This window comes from Pararge aegeria, chromosome 22 (genome assembly GCF_905163445.1).
Source record: "Pararge aegeria chromosome 22, ilParAegt1.1, whole genome shotgun sequence".
Lineage (NCBI taxonomy): Eukaryota > Metazoa > Arthropoda > Insecta > Lepidoptera > Nymphalidae > Pararge > Pararge aegeria.
In genome coordinates, this window is record NC_053201.1 from 10,498,355 (window position 1) to 10,524,417 (window position 26,063).

At 36.8% G+C, this 26,063-nt stretch overlaps 1 protein-coding gene across 3 annotated transcripts; it reads right to left on the reverse strand.

The window, feature by feature from the left end:
* Positions 1-1,945: 1,945 nt before the first annotated feature.
* On the reverse strand, positions 1,946-25,087 carry LOC120633791 (eukaryotic translation initiation factor 2-alpha kinase-like). Of its 3 annotated transcripts, none has more exons than XM_039904141.1 (15): positions 24,800-25,087; positions 23,488-23,605; positions 19,225-19,375; positions 18,589-18,766; positions 15,137-15,296; positions 14,136-14,276; positions 13,276-13,465; positions 12,148-12,616; positions 10,930-11,070; positions 9,460-9,633; positions 8,494-8,785; positions 6,892-7,062; positions 4,386-4,602; positions 3,493-3,686; positions 1,946-2,891 (listed from the first exon to the last, which is right to left on the reverse strand). In XM_039904141.1, the coding sequence occupies exons 1-15, from the start codon at positions 24,940-24,942 to the stop codon at positions 2,754-2,756; spliced, it is 2,877 nt and encodes a 958-aa protein (XP_039760075.1). In that variant the 5' UTR covers positions 24,943-25,087; the 3' UTR covers positions 1,946-2,753. The 3 variants fall into 3 exon arrangements, with proteins under 3 accessions (XP_039760075.1, XP_039760074.1, XP_039760073.1); XM_039904140.1 differs by having other exon boundaries at positions 6,892-7,059; positions 8,494-8,794; XM_039904139.1 differs by having other exon boundaries at positions 8,494-8,794.
* Positions 25,088-26,063: the final 976 nt, after the last annotated feature.

The following is a 26,063-nucleotide window of genomic DNA, read 5'->3' on the forward strand; positions in this document are numbered from 1 at the left end:
CTTTAAACCATAACTTTATTTAAAGTAACTTCTAAACTTACGATTATCAAACAAAACAAGACTAATTTTCACATGTAAATTAATTAATTTTAGTCTACTTACCCAATAGTATTGTGGTGTATTAAGTGCACAATTTGATAATGTAGTTTATTTTGTTTAACTTATATTTTGATCATAATAAAAAATACGTCTTTGTCTAAACACACATCTTAACATATTTATGAAAACAGGAAACAATACATGATTTAAAAATATTTACCCCGTTATTGCGTAAAAAATATTCTGTAACTCAGTTTGACACTGCTTTTCACATCGACGTGAAGGATCATTTCCTCAACTCGACATTAATATTGTATTTTTCATTTGATATCATTATGTCATCATAAGATAACACATATTTTTTATGGAAAACTAGCTGGTTGCCAAAGACTTCTTACGCGTTTATTGTGTTTTTAAAAAGCAGGAACGCTAATTATTTCCCCGGGATAAAATTTATCATAATATGTCCGTTAGGTCTCCAGGATCCAAACTATTTCGATGTCGAATTTCAAGCCATGCACAGGTGACTCGTTTTTTTGATTTTATGGGTAACTTTGTAAACTTTTCCGGGATAAATATCATCCTATGTCCATCTCCAAGATACAAGGTACATGTGTACCGAATTTTATCAAGATCGATTCAACAATTGAGCAGAACATAGGTAACAAACAGACACGCTTCTGCATTCATAATATTAGCATGGATGCTATCGGCATTATGGAATAGAAACTCCTATGAACAAAAAAATAAAAGAGAACTTCAAGGTCACGCGAAGTAGTCAAAATATTTAAGCGATATTTTCAGAAAGCAACGCTTACATATTTTTTTTAATCTAAGAAATGTACGTTAGTAAAGTTGTTATTCACTCTTTTTGATTTCATATACAGGATTTTACGATTTGAGTAAAAAAAGTATTTTAGATGTTACTAAATATCTATAATTTGGCGACATTAATTGTGTTTCTTTTCGTTTCAATTATTATTGTAACTTAAGACTAAGAGTTGAATTTTTTATTAAAAAACATAGCATTTTTTCTAAAAACCTATAGAATAAAAACGTACATTAAATTTAATCCATAAGCAAGTACAATGCATAATAAAAATTATCAGAAATAAAAAAGTATAAATAAAACTTATAATATAAGACTGTAAGAACACAATTATTAATTATTATATACTGTTTTATAAATGCTTAGATTAATCGATATATTAAAAAAAAAAAAAAAAAAAAGTTTTAGTTTTGTCAATTCGACTGAACCGCAAGCTCTTTATTATATCGATTTAAATAAAAATAAAACAGTTTTAGTTTTAACACAAGTTAAGACTAATAAATAATGAATCTTTATAAAAGGTAATTTGTAAGTTAGGATTTTTCTTAGCCTAGTCTTTGCAAGTAATCGTAATCACTATTATCCTTATTTCGCTGCCACATAAGGATATAACACATATTTTTAGTGTCAATATAAATCTGGTCGTGTCTTCCATTTATAGTCGGTCGGATTTGAGGGATTTGCACACTCCGAGCCAGCCTTGAGGGCAACAGCCGTGTCATGAAAACACTAAAAATGGACTATCACAAATGAATGTACAGTATATGTTTATTGCCTTTTCTTTTAATGAAAACAGTCTTTTTATTACTTTTACTGTAAAGTTTATTTTGAAATTGAAGGAAAATAATAAAAACAGCTACATAACGTAAATCTAATTTTATTGTTTGTTTTCTCGATTTCATCGCACTCGTTTTTTTTTATATTTTTAAAACCTACTTTACACTAAGAATATTAAATAATAAGCGATTTAGTGTTCCGGGGCGATGTCGCGTAAAAACCGATTGGGGGTTATGACTACCATACTCCCTAACAGGTTAACCCGATACCATCATCATCTCTTACCACCAGGTGCGATTAGCAGTCAAGGGCTATCTTGTAGTGAAATAAAAAAAAAAAAGAAGTAATGAAAAGTTTGTTCCCATTATAAGGCAAGCTAGAATGAAAACGGTGTGTATAAAAAAATATCGAGTCTGTGCTGTTATTCGTTGAAGAGTTCCGCGTCGGGAGCCAGTCCCGAGTGCAGCACCCATTTCAAGATGACATATCATGATCACATTTCCATTACAGACACGGCACGGGAGAGCGTTAGTCCATTTTCCGTGACGAAAAAACAAGTTAAATTGCCAAGAGACAGCAATTGATATTATCACCATCATCTTCAAATCAACCGATTCACGTCCACTGCTGGACATAGGTCTTTTGTAGGGCATTCCAAACTCCACGATTCTGGGCCGCGTGTACCAAGAGGCTCCCCACGACACGTTTGATGTCGTCTGTCCACCTAGTTGGGGGTTGACCAATAGATATTTATATACATATAGATAGACATTAGATATTCCACATATCTAAATACTACAGTATCTTTAGTGACACGTCGCGGCGAAGTAGACTGTCAAAGTAATATTGCTGGTTTCCCAAAAACGAATAGTGGCCTTGAAATAATTCAAACACCTTTAGGTATACCTACAGATGTACTAGATCGCACTATATTACTTGAAGCACGATGTAAGTTGGCTCTTCGATACTTGCATGAACTACGTACAATATCTTGTCTTTCACCAACTCGTATCTCACTTCTGTCCGCCGTTATGGATCGCGCATGCTATAGAAGCGTTCTTGGTTAAATTTTTATAACCATTCAAAGAAAATTCCTTTTCTCAAAAGCTCAACAGGTGACGAATGTTGGTAGGGTGAAGTGGAACTGTTCGTCCGTACACTGGTATAGAGGGGCGCGAGCCTTGACGCCGCTGGCTGTTGGTCTTTGCGTCGGGTCGTCAGACAGCATTAACTTTAACACTTCCGTCTGAAACCACAAGATTTATCCGTCGCAGTTCTTAATAAAACGCGCAAGCAACTAAAACGTTCTTTCTGCAAACAGTGTAATTTAGAACAAGATTTTCAAAAATAATATAACATTTTAAATGTCGTGAAAGCTTTCCTATACATTGAACATTAAATAAAAAAAGTTTCATTTGTCATTTTTTATTTAAACATGTTTATGTATTTAAGCCTGTAATGCGATAAATATGTACAACAATCGGTAAAATTTTAAAAATGAAAAATCTCAGACCTTTGTTTGGATCATAATATATGTAGTTATTACATTCGCGATAACCGAATATACAACTGTCTTTGATTTAATACCTAACAATTGCACATTAGAAATCTACATGTACATATAATAAACAAAAAAACTCGTATGCGTATTTAAAAAAAACTGCATACTTTTCTGGGGTAGAAAAATGCATCGCCGTAGTACTTCCCCGAACAAGCTCTGTCACAAAAACCTACTAGAAGTTTCTCGGAATACGGTGAAATTTCTTAGCAAAATTACAAAATAATAATTTGCCCGCAGCCCAAAAATATATTATGAACTGGAATACTGTAACGGAATACTTCCTCACCTCATTAGGATAGCTCTGCTGGAAAGGTTCTGGATAGTTTCCATTTTTCAGCCGCATTAAGCACGATACCCGCTCAGCCTCCGTGCCGAACGGGTGCAAGAGCTCAAACAAAACCAGACCAAGAGAGTAGATGTCCACTTTGTAACTGTACGGACGACCGAGGAGTTGCTCAGGAGACATATAGAGATGGGTACCTGTGGAAAATGGAGCATGTTTTTATTTTTTTTAATTACGATGACATTAGACTTTTCTATGTTTTGCTGTATCATCATTATTATGAACGCATTACCGGCCCACTTCTGTACTCCTCAGAATGAGAAGGGTGGCCAAGCTGGCCAAGTGCTGATTGGTAGACTTCCCAAGCCCTTGAGAACGTTATGGAGAACCCTCAGGCATGCAGGTTTCCTAACGACGTTTTACTTCACCGTTTGAAGCAAGTGGCATTTAAATAGCTTAACTTAAAAACGCACATAACTCCGAAAAGTATAGAAACAATTAGAACTAGAATAAATTACCTAAACCGATAAGGATTGATCTGACTCTAATATGTTCATCGTTTGAAGCAAGTGATATTTAAATAGCTTAACTAAAAAACGCACATAACTCCGCAAAGTATATAAACAATTAGAAACAGAATAAATTACCTAAACCAATAAGGACCGATCTGACTCTAATTTGGTAGTAATTTTTAATGGCAACATTACAATAATGCATATTTTACTCGGCTAAGTTTGTCGTTGGTTTCTTCAGAGACCAGGGCGCGTTTGGAACCCTCGTAGCTTTAGTTTTTAATTTACGGATGTAGTTATCGCCATCAAAATCAAAAGCGCCATCTATGGGCCTGTTTGAATAAAGAAATATTTGACTTTTATATGACCTTGAGAAATACTTACCAACTCTATGCGTGTGACTGGCATGCGCGTTTATCTCTTGGGGACTTTCACCATCTTGAGAGTTTTCCGTCATAGTGGTAACAAGACCGAAGTCTCCAACTTTGACTTTACCATCTGGAGCAAAGAATATATTGCTGGGTTTGAGGTCTCTATGTATGAGGCCTGCAAGATGAACGTACTCCACTGCCGATACTATCTGACTGAACAGGGTTTTGATCTGTAAATAATAATAGGGTAATTAAATAAATAAATATACTACGACACTACACACATCGCCATCTAGCCCCAAAGTAAGCGTAGCTTGTGTTACGGTTACTAAGATGACTGATGAATATTTCTATGAGTAATAAACATAAATACTTATTATATTACAGATAAACACCCAGACACTGAAAAACATTTATGTTTATTATACAAACGTTTTCCGGTTGTGGAAATCGAACCCACGGCCATGGACTCAGAAAGCAGCGTCGCTGTCCACTGCACCAGTCAGCCGTCAATTACAAAAGAGGCCGTGTTTATTTATTTGTTTGTTTATTCAAAGCGCCACCAACTGAATCACATGTAATAACTGACATATGGTCTAAGTCTAAGGTCACGTGATTCAACTTATAAGTAGCTAAAAAATGCTTAATAACTATTCAAATCAAGATGGACACTGTGACACCAAAAGGAAATACAAAATTATACAAAAGGAAAAAATAGCAAACCAATTTTATATTAATTATTTTAAAAAGAACGAAATAACAATATTAATGGACTTAGCAAAAAATAAACTGACTATTGGCTAGTCGGATTTCGTTTGTTTAGTATTTTAGTAGCTTATGTTTGAAGTGAGTCTTTATGTATATTTCGGTGTGACGGCGACGTGGATCAGAATACAGTTGTCACCACCAGTGGTGTGCACTTCATATACGCACAAAAGCACTGCCTACCCTAAGATTTATATTGTATAACTCGGTTAAGAGATTCTTGCCGTTTTATGCCATTTTCCTGCTGTATGCATACCCTGGTAAGAAACCCAGTGCACGCCACTGGTCACCACTTCTCTTGCTGCGAGTTTCGTACGAGGCGACTAAGGGAATTTAACGGGTTACGGGCAGCGGCGCTGTGTTACTACTAGCATCTACTGTGATCACCAATCCATCGGGCCAAACCCCATTGGGAGACCGTTAGCCCAGCAGTGGACTGTTATAGTTTGTGGATAATGATGAAGAATTTATTATATACATATATGGTAAAATGTTATACATAGTATTTTATTATATGTACTGTTTTTGTAATTATTAATATGTATGTATATCCTTAGAGTTTTGCGCACCGCTATAAGGATTCCTGGAAGAAATCACTATAAGTGATAAGGCCGCCTTTGTTACACAAATTAAATTGTACCTTTGTTGTTTATGTCTCTTTTTTTTTTTTCTTGTGTGCAATAAAGTATTTTTGATTGATTGATTGATTGATTATATGTAATGTACGGAACAGTATAAGTTTAATTTTCGGAGTTCTACATAGTAACAATCTAATTTATTTATTTATTTATACTCTTTATTTGCACACAAATAAAAATACACAAGAAGAATAAAAAAAAACACAGACAGAAGCGGTATACAAAAGGCGGCCTTATCGCTTCGTAGCGGTCTGTTAACGGAAAACAAAAGGATAACATACTGCAGGTTGTGCATATTAAAAAAAAAAATACATACTATTAAACTAGATTACACAAATTAAATAATACATAATATAATAAATATTTAAAAAATAATAATAACAAATTAATATATACTTTTACTTATCATAAATACATTAACACTCTTAATTGACTGACAGACCACATAAACAGCTTACTGACGCAGTGGTGAGAGTTGTTTATATGTATGAGGTCTCGGTTTTGATATCTGATAGGCAGTGGCGTGCACTTAAATGCGCAAAAACAATGCCTACCCTAAAACTTTTATATGACTCGTATAGGACGATTTTTCCATTTTTTGGCATCTTCCTGCCTCATGGCGTACCTTAGCTAAAACCCTGTGTACGCTACTGCCAGGGCTAATTTGGGAAAAAAAAATTCTGATTTTTCTCTAGTCCTGTCCGCAAACAGATATAAAGTTGCAATACGATGACGCGTAGAAATTGGTTGAGCGTATGGGTAAAATACAACTGCCATACCCCTAACAAGTACCATCACTTACCACCAGGTGAGATTGCAGTCAAGGGCTAACTAAGGATAGAATAGAATAGAAAAACTTTATTGCAACACAACACAATAGGAAAAATACGAAGAAAACAGTAATAGTACTTAGTGCTAGGCTGCAAAGGCGGCCTTATCACTAAAAGTGATCTTTTAAAGGCAACCTGAGCGACCGAAGCCGATAAAAAAGTGGAAAGTGGATGGTGCATAAAGCATGTTACAAAGAAAAAAACTTACATGAACATACATACCGATATAAATTTATATTACCGATATATATTTAGGATTTAAAATGTTATAGGAGTTCTATGTTACCTGATCTCTCCTAACTTCCCAGGTGCGGTTGCTCCTAAGCCAATCGTGTAAACTTTCTCTACGACACAGTTGCATCTGAATGTAAAGATACATTTTACTGCCGCCCACCACGCCAGCTTCTTGCGGAGCGCGGACACACATGTCTAAAGACCAGTGACGTGTGTGACCCTTCTGAAAACAATAAAGCCATTAGATTCTTGTTAGGTTTTTTTTATAATTTCATTATCTACTATGTCTCACTGCTGGGACTCCTGTGTTATAAAAGGAAATCAGAGCACTGACCCAACATGATGCTCCATTGCGATTTGGTGGGCTTTATCGAATAATATCACATGTTAGTGGTTTTAACCACCGCTTATTTATTCTTCTAAATCCAAACTTCTACTGAAACATATTGACAAAAACTCAATAACATTTATATAACACTAGCCGACCCCAGCGCCATCTGTCGGGCTGATTTGTGAATCTAAACCATCCAGGGTGCCACCCAAACGCATACCAAAAATTTCATTCAAATCGTTGAGGAGGAGTTCAGTGACATACACACGCACACAAGAAATATATATGTAATGATATCCTATTAACTGTACCATATTATAATGACTACTGTTGATACATTTATTTTATTATTTTTTATGATCTTCATTCGATCTCGGAAACTTTAAATCTTATTATAATAAAAAAAGGTAAAGCGGTGATAGCTCAGTGAGCAGGAGCTCGCCTTCACTTTCGTGGGGCCGAGTTCGAATCCCAGCACGCACCTCCAACTTATCTAAGTTGACACCCGATTGGCACAGTGATCAGCGCCCTGCTTTCTGTGTCCAAGGCCGTGGGTTCGATTCCCACAACTGGAAAATGCTTGTGTGATGAACATGAATTTTTTTTCAGTTTCTGGGTGTTTATTTGTATATTATAAGTTTTTATGTGTATAATATTCATAAAAATATTCATCAGCTATCTTAGTACCCATAACACAACGCTTACTTTGGGGCTAGATGGCGATGTGTATACTGTCGTAGTATATTTATCATATTATTATTTATTATCATGCACGTTTTAAGTAATTAAAATAACACTTGTTTGAACGATAAATAAAAACATCGTCAGGAAACCTGCATGTCTAAGAGTTCTACATAATGTTCTCAAAGATGTGTGGAGTCCACCAATCTGGACTGGGCCAGCGTGGTGGACTACGGCACTAACCACTTTTCTTTGTGGGAGGAGACCCGTGCCCTGTAGTAGGCCAGTAATGGGTTTATATGATGATAATAAAAAAAAAACAGAGCACGAACTGTCTACTGTCCCTTCTAAAAAAATCTCAGGCTTGAGAGCGTGATATTAACGGATACGTAACGTATAAAAATAAAACGCGACCTAATACTACGTGGCCCTTTCGTGCACTTTCCTATTACCATTTTCTTATTGCAATTTTTATTTGAACCCAAATAATGGGTAATCCCTACAGATTTCTATAGAATTGTTTTTACTTAATCAGAAAAGTTGGTATGGTGAGTCGTATTTCTTTTTCGCTGTGAAGTACTTCGAGGGCCCAAAAATATACAGAACAAGACAAAAATAAGTTTAACTAATAAAATGTCCTACCTTTTTCTTCTTACTGCCGTCTTTACCAAAACTGTCGCTTTCCTTAACTTTCTCCAATATCTTATTGGACACGTCTTTTCTCGCTTCAGAGAAGCCACTAGAATGTTCTGACGGATTCTGGGAATTCGCGAAAACTATGAAAGAGTCATCGTTGTCTCCGCTCCTGACGTTTTTTGACAGCATATTCGGACTTGTGACGTCACCGCAGAAACGTTTTGTGGGCGTTGCCGTCGTCAGATGGGCGTCTTTGGAAGCGTTCTCACTGAATATAATGCTGAACGAGTCGTTGCAACTGAGAGATCTGTAATATAGGTATTATGTTCTTATTTAGTTAAATTGGCGGCCGACTGGCGCAGTGGGTAGCGACCCTGCTTTCTGAGTCCGTGGGTTCGATTCCCACTACTGGTAAATATGTCTGTGATGAGCATGAATGTTTTCAGTGTCTGGATGTTTATATGTATTTTTGAATACTATTCATAAAACTATTCATCAGTCATCTTGGTACCTATTACACAAGCTACGCTTACTTTGGGGCTAGATAGCGATGTGTGTATTGTCGTAGTATATATATTTATATTATTATTTATTTAATTTTCTAGCTAATTTCGATTGCGTATTCTCAGTTCTTTACCCTTAGTACGAGATTTACTTGCACACAATCGAGGAGTCGTTTTCTAGTATCGAAATATTTGAACAGAGTAACATGGATCTTATTTCTACTGGATTAAAGCTCAGGTTTTCCTACAATTGTTCTTGTAGGACGTTTGGCAAAACGCTTGTATAATATAAATCTTAGGATTTGCGATTTGGATTTCACTAATTTATAAATTTCAAAGCTGGTTCAAGTTAAGATTTAAAACATTCGATTTGCAAGAAATAAATATCAATCAAATGTCATTTAAGTGAAGTTTTGATTTAACTTTAAGCGGCATATATCTGTACTGGGGGGGTCATTAAACTTCTTACCGGTGCCTTCTAGGTTCGGAGAGTTTTTTCTCATAGTCCAAAGCGTCTATACAATCATCTACAGACTTCGGAAGGTTGAGCGTGACACTGCCGCCCTTTGCAGGGGACTTTTCGGCCGGAGACGCGGGCGAGGTATAGTCTTCAGACATAACAACCGATACACCACCTAATTGGCTGTGTAGATAAAGAACTATGATATAAAACATGATATACAACTATGATTTCACTTTTAATTTTTTGTCTACCTTCCTGGCGCAACGGTGAGCGCTGTGAATTTAAGTACGAGGTGGGCAGGGGCAATTCTTATGGGAATTTATAAGTTCCGAATTTACTCTGGTCTGGTTTGGCGGCTTTGGCCGTGGCTAGTTACCACCCTACCGACACAGACGTGTCGCTAAGCGATTTAGTGTTCCGGTGCGATGTCGCGTAGAAACCGATTAGGAGAATGACTGCCAAACTCTCTAACAGCTTCGCCCACTTCCATCTTAGACTGCATCACTTACTTATCGTCAGGTGAGATTGCAGTCAAGCGCTCGTCTATAAACATAAACTATTCTGACCAACGCGTTCACCGGTGCGAGTTCGCCATTCCAGCACCTTGGGACCCCAACGTCCATCTGTTCTCCGAGCTAAGTGCCCTGCCCATTGCCACTCCAGCTTCGCGACTCGTTGAGCTATGTCGGTAACTCTAGTTCTTCTACGGATCTCATTTGCTCACGTAAAGATACTCCTAACATAGCTTTTTCCATCGCCCGCTGAGTGACAAAACCGTGCGCGCAGTCATGAAATTACTCTTAAGCCTAGAGGTAAGGGCTTCGGTTTCACTTTAAGGGGGCAGAGTTCGAATCCCAGCAAGCACCTCTAACTTTTCTTAGTTATGTACGTTTTAAGCAATTATAATAACTCTTGCTTAAAAAACAAACAAACATCGTGAGGAAACCTGCATGCCTGAGTGATCCCCATAATGTTCTCAAAGGCATGTCGAGTCCACCAATCCCAATACAGCCTTCCCTTCTCATTGTGGGAGGAGACCCGTGCCCTGTAGTTAGCCGGCATTAGTGCGAGTTACTTGCATTAATACTGTCGGCTTTTATTTTTCAATTGCGGTTTCCATTGCGGTTTCAATTCGGTTGACGGCCTAGTGGCGCAGTGGGCAGCGACCCTGCTTTCTGAGTCCAAGGCCGTGGGTTCGATTCCCACAACTGGAGAGTGTTTGTGTGATGAACAATGAATGTTTTTCAGTGTCTGGGTGTTTATCTGTATATTCATCAGCTATCTCAGTACCCATAACACAAGCTACGCTTACTTTGGGACTAGATGGTGATGTGTGTATTGTCGTAGTATATTTATTTAATTTAACTTTTTATAAATAAACACGGAAAATAAAAAACAGAACAAAAAAAGACGAAAAATCCAGTAGGATTGGGCTGTAATTTTAATTTTTTTTTTCATTTATACCTCTAAGATTACCTCATCCAGTAGGAGTCTCTCTGTTCCTGCCAGTTCGGTGGGGGTTCTTCCAGCCACGCGTTGAAATAACGGACAATGTGCTCATGTTCCAACTTCGCTAGAGCACGCACTTCGCGTAACACACGCTCACGTTTCGATTCCCTACAAATAAATAATTTATTAAAAATTGGTCCAGCCGTTCTTGAGTTATAAATGGTGTAACTAACACAACTTCCTTTTATATATATATATAGATATAGATTATTCTATTACTTAATAATCTATTACTTGTCTCATTATGCAAACTATCTTTTCCGTTTTAGATCTGTAGATATAATAAAAACACATGGAAAGGAAATCTCTTTTTATTTTATTTGTTTTTATTTATTTTATCAACATAAATAATTATAGAAAATAAACCCCGACTCTCTATATAAGTGTTCATTATTCTAAACACACTAGTCGATCTCTTTAATTTGGTCATGTTGAGGGAGTTGTGAAAAAATATGTAATCCGTCATTTTAGGGCGACGACCATCTTGGACCGATTTTCATCAAAAATAGCTAGTAACACTCCTGACTAATCACCTTTCAAACAAAAAAAACCTAAATCAAAATCGGTTTATCCGTGAGGGAAATACCATGCCACGGACACCGTCGTTTTTGCGTCGGAGTTTAATGAAACAACTTAGAAAAATGTTTAAATTGTGGACAGAATTAAAGAATCATGAATACATTCTTGATAACCCCAAAGTTGTATATGTAAGTAAGGAAATATTACTTTACTAGCGGTCCCTCGCGACTTCATCCGCGCATAAGTCAACCTTAAAATATGGAAATATACTGTCGCGGACTTTTTTTTAAACCTTTTAAAAGGAAACAACGTTGTTATACATGATTTTATCGAAAAGAAACCTCCGATATTGAAACATTCTTTATTGGTGCTATGCTCTTATTTCTCTTAGTGTGATGATATATAGCCTATAGCCTTCCTCGATAAATGGGCTATCCAACACTTACAGAATTTTTCAAATCGAACCAGTAGTTTCTGAGATCATCAACAAACTCTTCAGCTTTGTATATTAGTATAAGATTACTCAAAAGAGAATTATTTCGCCTTACGAAAAATAGACAAAGAATTTACGAAGCTGACTGCCTACCTTCCCTTGTCGAAGAGGCATCGCAAAAATAAAGAAGAATCAAAAGAGTAATTCACTAAAAACAAATAATAGCAGCTTACCGTTTCGGCAGAGTTATTCGCTTTACGGCATACGAGCAATGATCAATATTATTTCTCGCCTCAAAAACCACACCGAATCCCCCTTTGCCCAAACACCTCAACGGGGTGAAATCGTTCTCGTACCTTCCGGAATATTCCGTGCCGTTATTAGACGGAGGTCTTTCGTAATGTCTTTCCACGACTATGTACTCCTGATTCAGGGGCAAAGGGGTAGTGGGCCTTAGTTTGGGGGCGAAAAATCTTGGCCAGATCATTAAGTTCATTAATAATGCGGAGCTGACTGCTATGAGTAGGACCTCTTTCCACCAGAACCATAGAGAGTATACGTGGACGTGTACGTGATGGTGGTCGTCGGGTTGGTCGTCGCTACTGTTCGGTGGGACAACGTCGGGGTCGTCGAATAAGTCTCCGTCAACTTGGACTGATTGGTCGCAAGTTTGCTGGAGGTAGAGGAAGAAGCCAGTGTTATCTGTGGACAACATGACGTGTTACGGATAAAAATGTTACAGATTTCGTTAACATCACAACATGACTGGATTCAAATGCAGTATGCAAAGTGGAATTTTACAATAATAGATAAAAAGTGACGGGTGTAAGTGGATGAGGAAGGCTGAGGACGGTTTTCGATTTTTGGGAAAGGACTATGTATATGTATACAAGTATCAGTAATTTCTATAAGTACCCACTCAGCATTTTTGTCACATTCGAGGTCTTCTGGAAGAAAACTCTTTAGGGATGTGTTGTCCTTGTGCACATGTCCTTTTTCAAGTTAATTTTAACTTGTGTAGTGATTTAGTGTGATGACAGTTTAGATTTTGAAGAAGAGATGGGGAAAGTTAACGTTGAGAGATGTAAAGACACAATAAAACGGTTATCACTTATTTTTTTTATAATATTGGCTTATCAATTTTAATTAAATCGCGACAGTAATAAGTTAATTAAGATAACACAAATTAAATGAAAATAAGATAAATTAAATGAAAATAAGAGAAGTTAAATGAAAATAAGCGAATTTAAATTAAAATCAACTAAATTTTTTTGTTCTACTGTAGAATATTAATAAGATTCTGCATTTTGGTAGTCGGATGGATGAAGACAGATGTTGTGGACGAAAGAGACAAAAGATACCTTTCTTTCCAAAGTTTCCGTGTAAAGCCACAGCAGACAGGTCGTTAGATTCGACGTCGTGTGGCGGTAAGAGAGCTGTATCACTGTCAGCAAGCAGTGGTGTGGATTGCTTCAGCTTCCAAGGCATAGGTTTAGGCGATAAAGCGGTTTTCATCTTCTGCGCGTATAGGACGCTCTCTTGGATGTATAGCTAAAATTGATCGAATGAATTAATTAACGAATGAATAAATGAATAATGAATGAAAACGATTTTATTTTACAGAACATAAAAACACAGAAAATAGAATCATCAGGATCACGACAACCCATTACCGAGCACGGGTCTCCTCCCACAAAGAGAAGGGGTTAGGCCGTAGTCCACCACACTGGTCAAGTGCGGATTGATGGAATCCAAACACCTTTGAGAACATCATGAAGAACTCTCAGGCATGTAGATATCCTCACGATGTTTACAGTTGAAGCAAGTGATCTCACAAACTTTTTCTCATTTTCACATTTTATTGTAAGCGTTTAGAACATTAGAGGTAAAATGATTACTGTAACTGTTAAATGGAATGAAATGACTAACCGCCTGTTCGAGAAACACTAAAGTGGAGTGGTTTTGGATGCTTCAACATTAATCGTATACACGGTTTCTGTATGTTCTTAGTTCTGTGGCCGATTGGCGTAGTGGGAATCGAACCCACAGCCTTGGACTGAGAAAGAACTACCCCAATCGCCCGTAAATAGTTTAGATTTTATTTTTTGTAAATAGTTTAGTTTTGGGTGTCTGGAAGAAATCACTGTCAGTGATAAGGCCATACACGCTATTTTAGTTCATAACTTTTGTTGCATGTCATTTAGTTGCGTTTCATTATCACCTGTGTATTGTGAACCCCTAAGTACAGCGAGGGTACGGGAGGGTTCAACTCTGCAATAGCTTGAGCGGCCTCCCACAGCACATCCATATGTTCTAACAGTCCTCCTTGAAGCCTCCACATGTTTGATACCGGGGCGTCTAGCTGAATGAAAAACAAACAATATCTTTAGGGGGCGTCCATAAATTACGTGAGGTTTTTTTTTAATTTTCTCCCCCTCCCCCTGGTGAGATGTCGTGATATTTATTCACCCTCTCCCTGATTAGTGAATGATCTTAATCGTATTACGATTGCATTTAAAAATTAAATCTTAAGCATTTGTACATGCTTAAATGGACCAAAATAGTATAATTTTATTTTTTATAAATCATAGAAAAAATTGCATGATATTTGCGAGACCCACCTCTCTCCAACGTAAGATTAGATGAGATTTGACTCGACAACAAAATCAACAAAATTGTAAACTAAACTTTTTTTTTTTGCTTTTTAGTTCCTGGGCGTATGTTGAAGTCGGTTTTTGTTTTAATTTAAAAATAATTTATACTTTTATAACAACATTTCCTGTGGAATAGAATAGAATTTTAATATTCTATAAATATTTACTATGTATGTGTACGTGGAATTTACTTTTTTGGCCACGTCCTTTAAGCGTGTAGGTGCATAAATATCCCGCACACAGGTCGAGATACCGCACCATACAACTGTAGTTATATATAGACGGCCGATTGGCGCAGTGGGCAGCGACCCTGCTTTCTGAGCTCAGGCCGTGGGTTCGATTCCCACAACTGGACAATGTATGTGTGATGAACATGAATGTTTTTCAGTGTCTGGGTGTTTATCTATATATTATAAGTATTTATGTATGTTATTCATATAATTATTCATCAGTCATCTTAGTACCCATAACACAAGCTACGCTTACTTTGGGGCTAGATGGCGATGTGTGTATTGTCGTAGTATATTTATTATTTATTATTTATTATAGTTATCACAATTGGAATTACCTTATGTTGCCACAATGGTAGGCTCGAGTCTGATCTCCTCACGACGACGACTCCCTCTGGTAAAGCGACAGCGATTGCGACCGGGCTTGGTGGTCCCGCGGTACCTGCACATTCTCTGCGACTTAAAGCCATCTGGTGTTCTGCTACGCTGAAGTTCCATCTGGGGGAAAATATTTAGATTGAATAGCGTTATATTAAGACTAGTCGGGATATTCAAGAAACGTATGCCTGGTGATCAGATAAAGATGTAATACTACATTATTTTATTAGGGAATGAGCTATTGAGCTCATTCCCGGGGTTTTTCGGTTTGAACCCCCGGTTTTGAAACCCCGGTTCTGAAACATTCTTCTTTGGCACTATTGGCCTCAGCGTGATGATTTGACTTTTCAAAAGTGCTTATAAACTAGGCCTACTCGAAATCAATGAATTTTAATTTTGATATATAGCCTATAGCCTTCTTCGATACATGGGCTATCCGACACTGAAATAATTTTCCACAGAGATCTCGCGTTAGTAAACGAACAAACTCTTCAGCTCTATATATTAGTATAAGAAGACCCGGCCACGCGTTGCTGTGGTTATCTTAGATACCAAACGAATAAAATAATATCGCAATTATAAGTTGAGATATAAACAGTCCTGTGTCTTAAGTAGGAACGAAAGACACATTAAGGAAAAAAAAGTTAAAATCGGTTCAGAAGTTTTAGAGTTCATATCGGAAAAACATAGTGACACTGTAATTATATAATTATATAGGTATACAAGAAATATCCTGGTAAAGGTGTAATACCACAAGAAAAACAATAAATATAAAGCCTAGTAGTTTAGCTTCAGGCTCCCTTTCGTGTGACAGACTTCAAAGTCAAAGTCAAAGTCAAAGTCAAAAATATCTTTATTCAAGTAGGCCCACAGGTGGCACTTTTGATGCGTACATAAGAACCACACGGTAGTGAGATGATGGCGATAACCACATTCGTAAACTTAAAACTAAAGCTACGAGGGTTCGAAACGCGTCCTGGTCTAAGAAGAAGCCCACAACAAACTTAGCCGGGTGTTTTTTTTTTTTTTTTGTTATCACCATTCGATTTCACACTTCGATTTGCGGCTTGCATCTCTGAGCGTCTCAAATCTTTCTCAAGATGAAGAGACGCGTTAATATTGTGCGAATAATAGCACCATGTCGGCTGTTTTTTTTAAATCTATTCTCAAACGGCGTGTGAGGTATACCAATCCGCAAATGGCCAGCGTGGTGGACTACCACGCCAACTAACCTAGACCCTGCTCATTCTAAGAGGAGATGTATTACCTTTTAGTTGGTAATAATTGTGCAGAGGTATAAATATCTAGGCACTTGGCTGACTGAAAAATGGGACAGTGAAACAGAAATTAAAACCCGGATAGAAGTCGCCCGTAGTGCTTTTCAAAGCATGAAAAAAGTGCTCACTAGCCGCCGCCTAAACATTGCATTACGATAACGCCTTCTACATTGTTACGTATGGCCAATACGTAACAATGTAGAAGGCGTTATCGTAATGCACTGGGGACCATCAAAGAGGATCTCAGGAAACGTCTAGAAGCATTCGAGATGTGGGCCTATCGACGCATGCTGAAAACTAGTTGTACTCAAAAGGTTACCAATGAGGAAGTCTTGCGACGAGTTGGTTGTCAGCGCGAACTTTGGAAGACCGTCAAAAAGAAAACAGTTGCTTATCTAGGGCATGTGCTTCGGCATGATAGATACAGGCTACTGCAACTGATAATGATGGGCAAAGTTGCTGGAAAGAGACGCATCGGTCGCAAGAGGAAGTCTTGGTTGCGCAATATTAGGGAGTGGACTGGGATCGCGAGTGCCGCCCAGCTGTTTAGCCTCGCGACAGAAAAGGAAAATTATCGAAAACTGACGGCCAACCTTCACTAGTTGGAAAGGCACCTAAAGAAGAAGGTAATAATAATTGAGCAATTAATAAACCTAAAAAAATAACGACGATTCGTTCGCGATGCTCTGTTATTGATTAAAAAAAATGGCAAACATTTTCTCATTAAAAAACTTATTTAGTAGTTGGGATACTAGACTTGTAAACATAAAAGTTATAAAACTGTCACGTGATCTCAAAAAAATCGGCAAAGTAATGAAATAAACAAGTGAGAAACTTCGTACGAGATTAATCGGATTAGTCGGACTTTAAAATGTAGATAAAACATAATAATGTAGATAAAGTAAAATTAATATATTTGTATGACAAAACGTTGAATCATGTTAAATATGCTTGATATTACAGTGTGGTTATCTTGAGTAAATAACGTAAAAGCTGTGAGACGTACATGGCATAGAATAAACAGGTTTTGAATATGAATCATTGTCATCATAACTTGACATTATTTTATTGGGACTATGCCCCGTATTTTTTTTATTCATTAAGTAATGGATATTCCAAAGCTTTTAGTATTTGTATTTTTATTATATACATGTCGCTAGTATTCCAAAATCTAAATCTTTTGTCCTTTTAATAGATAACCATTATATACCATACTGCAATGTACGTAAAACTTTTTTCATTTTCATGGTTGAGTTTCCACACTTGAATATATAAACATAGAAAATAGGCCCAATATTCATTTCTAGGATCGCAATATGTTTTAAAATTTGCTCAGTACTAGAACATCTCTAGCAGCCTAGACTGTTTGTAGTTTACTATTACATTAATTGAATAGTTAAAAAGATGATTGATGATTTACGCAGGTCATTAATATTCGAATAAAGAATTCGTTAACATTATAATAATTAAGTACAAATAAACTATATTTTTCATTTCAAAACCCTCGATTACAACTTACCGTAGTGTCTGTAATCAATCATTTTTAAATTAAAAAAAAAACCATAATATTCAAACTGACGAGATTCCATATTTGAATATGTAAATACGTGCGTCTTCATCCGCGTTTATTACGGTTTTTCACAAAATCCGTGGGAACCGTTGGGTTTTCCTGGGATAAAAATTAGCCTGTGATACTCTCTGTCCTCTCAACTAATTCTTTTCACTTGTCCCTTTTGCAGTAATAGAGCTTTTTGTAACAGAGCACGTACGAGGAAGCACTATCGCAATGCTTATTACTGCCGCTAAGCAGCATTGTGCCGCTAAGCAGCATTGTTGCATTGCTGTGTTCCGGTCTGAAGGGCGTATTTGCCGGTGTAATCACAGGCACATGAGCCTTAAGTTAAAGCGTTGGTGACGCCTGAAATCGATGGACACAAGGCGGCATGTTGCAGGACGTGCTCCTTGCATGCCCTGTTAAGTGCTGCTCATAGGCGATGGTTTCTCACTTACTATCAGGTGGGCCATCTGCTTAGTCCGTCAATTGACACTACAAAAAAAACTATGCCAAAAATCAAGTTTATTGATTGCGCGGTAAAGGAAGGACACACAAACAAACACATAATTCCAATACTCACTTCTCAGTTCCGGAGCGTGGGTCCAAAGCTCGCACCGTGTTGGAATGTCTCCTCAATACCAGAACGTCCCGACCCGCTCTCGCCGTTTGCTGTTCGCTGTTGCATCCACTGGAGCTACATTCGTAAACGACTTTCCCGTTGTGCGCATCTACGCCGACCCATAACGTTTCTCTAGCGCCTGTTATCAAAAAAGTTCGAAGTGTTACAATCGTTTTTTGAATTGTCCCGCGTGAGATTGTTTGTATCCAAATGCAGTCTACCTCTGTGGAAAATTTCAATTCAAGTCAGTTGTTTGTTTTAATTTTCAAATTCAACGAGATCAGTTTGATTACCTAGACTAACGATAATCTATGTTCGTTTCCGGGGTGCAAGCTATCTCTGTCTAACATTTCGACGCATAGTCGCGGGCAGTGGTAATTTTTTTAGCAGCGGACAGTCATTAGTAGAATAACAAAATCGACAATTTCCTCCGCCGGAATGGCACCGGGGACCTTCTATTTATAAGGTCACAGCGCTCATCGCTAGAGATGGAAATCGTCAAAAAAAGAAGACAGTCCTCATCATCCATCCCTGGATTGGTAGAAGTGAACAGATCATGGCGATAGATACATATAATAACAAAAAGTGACTACTAACCGGCTATAACCAGGTCTTCGGAATATTTGAATGAGGCAGACAGCAGCTGTTCAGCGTCAAAAGGCAAAGGCTCTATCGAGTCCCCGCTCAGGCTGTACAGACTGCCGCGTAGGGATGGCACTAGCCGAACCCATTTCCCACTTGATGTGAGCTGAGAAAATAAAATCATCAGCTTATAGTCATAAATAAATAAGCAAACTACGACAATACAAACATCGCCATCTAGCCCCAAAGTAAGCGTAGCTTGTGTTATGAGTACTAAGATGGCTGGTGAATATTTTTATGAATTATATACATACATAAGCGGTGATAACCCAGTGGGCAGGAGCTCGACTTCACTTTCGTGGGGCCAATTTTGAATCCCAGCACGCACAACTTTTCTAAGTTATGTGCGTTTTTAAGTTATTAAACTATCACTTGCTTCAACGGTTAAGTTAAAGATCGCGAGGAAACCTGCACGCCTGAGAGTTCTACATAATGTTCTCAAAGGTGTGTGGGTCCACCAATCCGCACTGGGCCAGCGTGGTTGACTATGACCGTAATTATTCTCAGTCTGAGAGGAGACAACATAGCCTTGAAGTATCTGTATCTATAAGATAATGATGAGTGGGCCCCTTATTATTGCCGATTAGCGCAGTGGGCAGCGACCCTGCTTTCTGAGCCCAAGGCCGTGGGTAAGATTCCCGCAACTGGAAAATGTTTGTGTTATTAACATAAATATTTTATTATAAGGCCGCCAAATTGTATGCGTTGTTTCATTATACCTTTCTTTTTGTTCTATGTACTTTTTGTGGTGTGCAATGAAAGTATATTCATTCATTCATTATTCATAAAAATATTTATCAGTCATCTTAGTACCCATAACACAAGCTACGCTTACTTTGGGGCTAGATGGCGATGTGTGTATTGTCGTAGTATACTATTATTATTTTTGGAAGAGTTTGTATTTCTCAGCTCTTGGCTGGTTTACGGGCCTTAACCAAGTAAATGCAGCGTGTGGTGTGTTTTTATATTGTATTTTTATGATAAACCTATACTTTCGTCAACCTGCAAACATTTTCTTACTATTCTACATGTATTTAAAATGGCAGCTTTTTGCAAACCGATGTACAGAGATTCTTCCAGACCTATTATTTTTAAGCTATGTATAAGATTATTGGGAATAACCCGAGTGGTAGTGATAACGATAGGAACCACATACACTTTGTCGTGTTTCCAGATTCTCGTAATTTCTTCTTTAAAATCAGTGTATTAGCTAATTTTTTCACTTACTGTTTTCTGTATTTATTATTATTATTATTAGCTGTGGGACGATTAACATTCTATATCAGTAACAACGAATGTTACGTGAGAAACCCTCTTCGCTAGGAGGGTGACTCATATACCACATAATAGTGTGCGAGCGAAAGAAAGGTAAATTAAATAAGGTAGTTTAAAACTGGATAGGTGACTCATAGGTTTGACTTTTAAATTAACTTAACATAAGAACACCTATTACAAATTCCTATTAGAGAAAATCTACTTACCCATTCGTTTAAAAGAGATTATGTGAATCATTTTAGCCCGATCATATTGAGATTTTTATGTAAACAAACTAAACTGGTTTTTATGACTAGTAAAAGGAATCTAACAAAACGTTTTCACAAATCTAGAAATATAATAAAGCCGACTATTCAGACACGAATCACTTGGGTTCGAATCCTGCTGGAAGAGGTGAGTATATTTTTTTTCTAAATATGAGTACTGCGGAGTAAGGAAATCCGAAGGGCATGATAAGCCGAAAGTCCAGATAAATATAACTAACATATGATAATTAACTAACCGATATACTGAACCTGCATGATGAGTTGAAACTCTACATCAGTCTCTCCTATTCGAGAGAAGGGAAAAATAATTAAACAGCTCAAGAGTTTGTTTCAAATTGCTATTCTCTGGAACTACCAAAACCATAACCATATAATAATAAATATACTACGACAATACACACATCGCCACCTAGCCCCAAAGTAAGCGTAGCTTGTGTTATGGGTGCTAAAATGACTGATGAATATTTTTATGAATAAAATAAATAAATACTTAGAATACACATATAAACACCCTGACACTGAAAAACATTCATGCTCATCACACAAACATTTTCCAGTAGTGGGAATCGAACCCACGGCCCCCGAGGCCGTGGGTTCGATTCTGCTCAGAATGCAGGGTCGCTGCAAACTGCGCCAAACGGCCGTCAATTAGGGTCTTTTCGCCTTTTCGCGTCCGACGCCCAATTCGCGTCCAAACGACGGTACACTGTTTTACAACAGTGAAAAATAACAATACCGACACACCAATCTAAACAAGAGCGCTGCTATTGATGTTCGGACCTATGACAGGTACTCACACACAAACAAAAGATCTGTGCGTGCAACCCAAATTTAATGAAAAATAAACTAATCTTGCGTGTGCAACCAACAAGTGCTGACGCGCGAATCTGTTGTAAAAAAAATAGTGAGCAGCTGTACTTTTCACGGTAAGTATTTAAGGTGTTTATGTGAAATTTAGAATACTTTGTTATCCCTAGACCTTAATTGTGAACCACACTATAGGAATAACGATGTTTGTGCGTATATTTTTCTACTGACAGTTTTATATAAGGTGGACGCGAACTGGTACATAAAATTTATAAAAAAACCACTTTGCGTCTGCTGTGGACGCAGATTACTCTAACTATTTCTCAGTAAGATGTTTAAATAAATACGATAACATGGGAAAAACAATATAAACTTCCTATCAATTTTAACAACATTAACATGCATAATATGATGGCCGATTTGCGTCCATATTATTAGAAATATAAAAAAAGATAATGAATGTCAAAAATCAGACTTGGACGCACAGTTTTCCTACATTAGAAACCCTATAACATTTTACGTCCATCTTTTTATCACACGAAAATAATAGAGTAAAATTTATATAATTTTATTTAAATATACTCTTTATAACCTACCTAACCTAAAAATATACAATTATTATACGAAAATGATTTTATGTATTTGCCAATATTTGAATTTTGTTCCATTTTTAGGGTTCCTTACCCAAAGGGTAAAAACAGGAACCCAGTACTAAGACTTCGCTGTTCGTCTGTCACCAGGCTGTAGCTCATTAATCGTGATAGTAAGACAGTTGAAATTTTCATGGATGATGTATTTCTATTGCCGCTATAACAATAAATATTTAAAAATAAAATAAAACACGGAACGCGCGAGTCCGATTCGCACTTGGCCAATTTTAAAGGTTTTGTACCGAAATGGTAAAATAGAATCGTATAAAGCCATCGACATGATATTCGAAATAATAGTGAATCTATTAATGGAGTTAGTTGGAGGAGAAAAAAAAATATCCTGAAGTGCAATTTATGTTAACTTTTATGATATCAGCAATTAGGTATTAAATAAATGTTTTGATTAAAATCACAAGCTTCCCTTTTTATTTCCTATTTCCCTTCCTAATTATTTCTAAACAGGTGGACGCCAATTGGTCCACAGGCGGACGCAATCTGGATTTTGTGGACGCAAAATGGGAAAATCGCCTGTTTCAGCTATTTGTACCTGATGCGTTGTCCAAAACTGTGCATTAAACTTGACAAGACTATATAGGGACTACATTACAACCATATTTGATTAAAAACTACCGCACGGACAATTTTTTTTTTCACGTTCAAACCTAACAACTCCACAAAGTGGACGCAAACAGGCGAAATGACCCTATGTTTGTTTAAGATACTTCTTATGCCGTATGGTGGCGTCAAATTTGAATACAAAAGTCACGACCCCTCCTCTTTCTGCAGGTGTCGCGCGAGGCGACTAAGGGAATATAACGGAGAGCGGGCAGCAGGGTCCTCTGTAGTACTACTACCTTCTACTGCAATCACCATCCCTTCTGCCCAGCGTGGTGATATTGGGCTGTTATAGGCTATTGATGAAGATACCTCTTTATTGAGAAGTTATAATATATATCAACTTTATACTACAACCCATATTAAACACAGCTAGAATGTTGGGACGCCGGTAGTTTTATAGAACAGTTCAAACAGTAAATTATTAGATAGAAGCCGGTGTTACTTTGCGGAAATCCATAATATATTATGAAAATTAAGCTTAATTTGCTATACTACGCAAACTGCAGGAGAATCTGTATGGTGTAATTTATAATTTCTTAAATCCTTATAAACCACACCAGACAGATCCTCGGCAATGTACTAAACTAGGTATTTAAACTTACCTCAACATGATGTAAATTAGATGAAAGCAATGGCTGGGTTTCCAATGCCCAGACTTTGATTCCATCTTCTGTAGAGAATGCTGTGACCCTTCCATCAAGTGAGCTCACAATCACCAAACTGCAAAGAAAATCATAAATTAATAATGTTGCTAGCTTAGTTGCTATAACTTTAAATAGTTCTAGCGATTGCCCTTTGATTTGTGGTCCATGTTTTTTTGGGTGTTTTCGTAAATTGTAGCTTTAAAAGTAGACTATGCATTAATCCTGGTTCTTTATCTAACTTCTTAACAAATTTCTGTCAAATTGATCCAATATTTTTATGTATGAAAGAGCTGTAGACATACATCCATCCATCCATCAAAATTTGCCATTTATATAATATTGATTTGATGATTTCATGACCATCAATCATGTAGTTGAAGGTTATGTTATAATACTTATATATTATAATACCTATAACATTCTATGTCACCAAGTAGAACAGTTGTTGGGAATTCATCTAAAAAATCACCCTGAGTGACAAGCACACAAGTTAAATATTGTGGCTGTGAATATTACAAAAGCCCTTAAAGGTTTAAATAAAAGTTAAACCACAACTGTGAGTTAATATGGTGTTCATCTTGTTCATTTTGATATTCAACCTAGAACTTTAAGAATTAAAATCATTTTCATAGTGAGAACTGCCCTGTTGATCTTAAGGTTAGCATGATAAACTACTGCTTCAAATTCCAGGTTTTGCCATAAATTGTTAGGTATTTTGTATTTTCTATTTAAGTATTGTCAGTGCCAGCCCTGATAAGTAATTGTCCTGTCTATCTCCTCATGTTTTCTTATACAAAGGTTGCCTGACAGAGATTGCTACTACGTGATAAAGCTGCCTTTTGTGCTACTTTTTTGTTTGCTTTTCTCTTTTTGTTTCTCCAATTTGAAGTGTGCCAATAAAGAATATCAATAAATAAACACATACAATATTTTTATCTAATTCATAATTCACATGCATAACAATTACACATTTGGGTTAAAAGATAAGCTCTCAAGGCCGTTTATAATTGGATTAAGATTTTCAATACTTTCCTAGAAAACTATTTAGATCACAAAAACAATCATGTTGATACAAGTTTGTACAGGTTGATATTCCATCAAAAACAAACACTTTCTTCGAAGATCTTTCTCAGTGTGCAAACAATACTTGTTTACAAATTCTATAGACTGTTATCAGTACTTTAAGTCATATTTTCTACTATTCTATACATTCAAATTTAAAATTGATTTAATGTTGAAATAACCATTTTTAGAATTAAGATAAACTTACTCATTATAAATAGGTGCATCCTTTGCTGCATGAGGATTACAAAAAGGCAACTTCTGAATCGTATCAGTTCGAATATATGATACAAAACATGTAAGCACAAATGCCGCTTTCAATGCAATCATCCGCCAATACCACGCCGACATATTATTATTGCAAAATTATATGTGCACATCGCAACCCCTTCGGAGGGTGTATAAATTTAAGTTATGAAACTTAGGGACACTGTTTCAAAGTTAGGATTTGACGATAAACAACACCTAATAAGCAAGACACAAACGTCTCGGTAAGGGTTCCACGTAAACTGTCAATCTGACACTTCTCTGGCAAGTCAAAATAAAAACAATGTCAAACATTCAAAGCACAGACATCTAATGCCGCGACAACATGGTTGGTGTTCGCCATTTAACAAACTTTTGAAGGCGCTGTAAACGAGCCTGAGGCTGACTCATATGAATATTATTGACAATATTCTTGCATGATCGAAAATCTAAATATTATATATTATTCTCTATATCTCGTATATAAATATTATATATTATTTAAAAGCATTTAACAGTTTAATAAAGAGAGTCATCTTATATGGGAGAAAAGTTGAAAAAGTGTCCAGTTGTTGCGCTAAATAACAGTTCAAAAATCCTCCACAATGGCGCTGGTAGATGCACAGGGTATGGTATGAATGTAGCAATCGTAGATGAATTGAAGTATGCCGAGTTAAAAAATTTAATGTCATTATCGACTAAAGTAGTTAATTATTGAGAATTTCAACAATTTACGTTGTACAAAATATTGTGGTAAATATAACCTTACTTCCTTGTTTACCTTGTTTATTTTTCAAGCCTACTCTAACAATATTTATATTTGGCGCTTCTTTTAAGAGTTACCCTGATGCAAATGTGGCGCCATCCTAATTTAATACATTTTGACGACACTTTTTCATATACACAGATGACTCTCCTTACCTCTACCCTCCATAACGACAGCCCAGCATCCATTAAAGTTCATTCCACTGGGCAGACTTTGCCTATCCAAAAATGTGTCAAGCTCCTTGCTTGACACATTTTTGATACATCCTCTTTCTCCCAAACTTTTTACTGCAGTGTTAGACGAGTTGTTTAGAAAACTTGCAGTAAAATGAAAAGTAAATGAGGGTATTGTCATGGGGAAAATATATTTTGCTAACGATATCTACCTATTCGCTTTCTCATCATCTGAATTGAGTTCTATGATTGCTGAGTCGAATCAGTCAAGCGTTGGGAACTGAGGT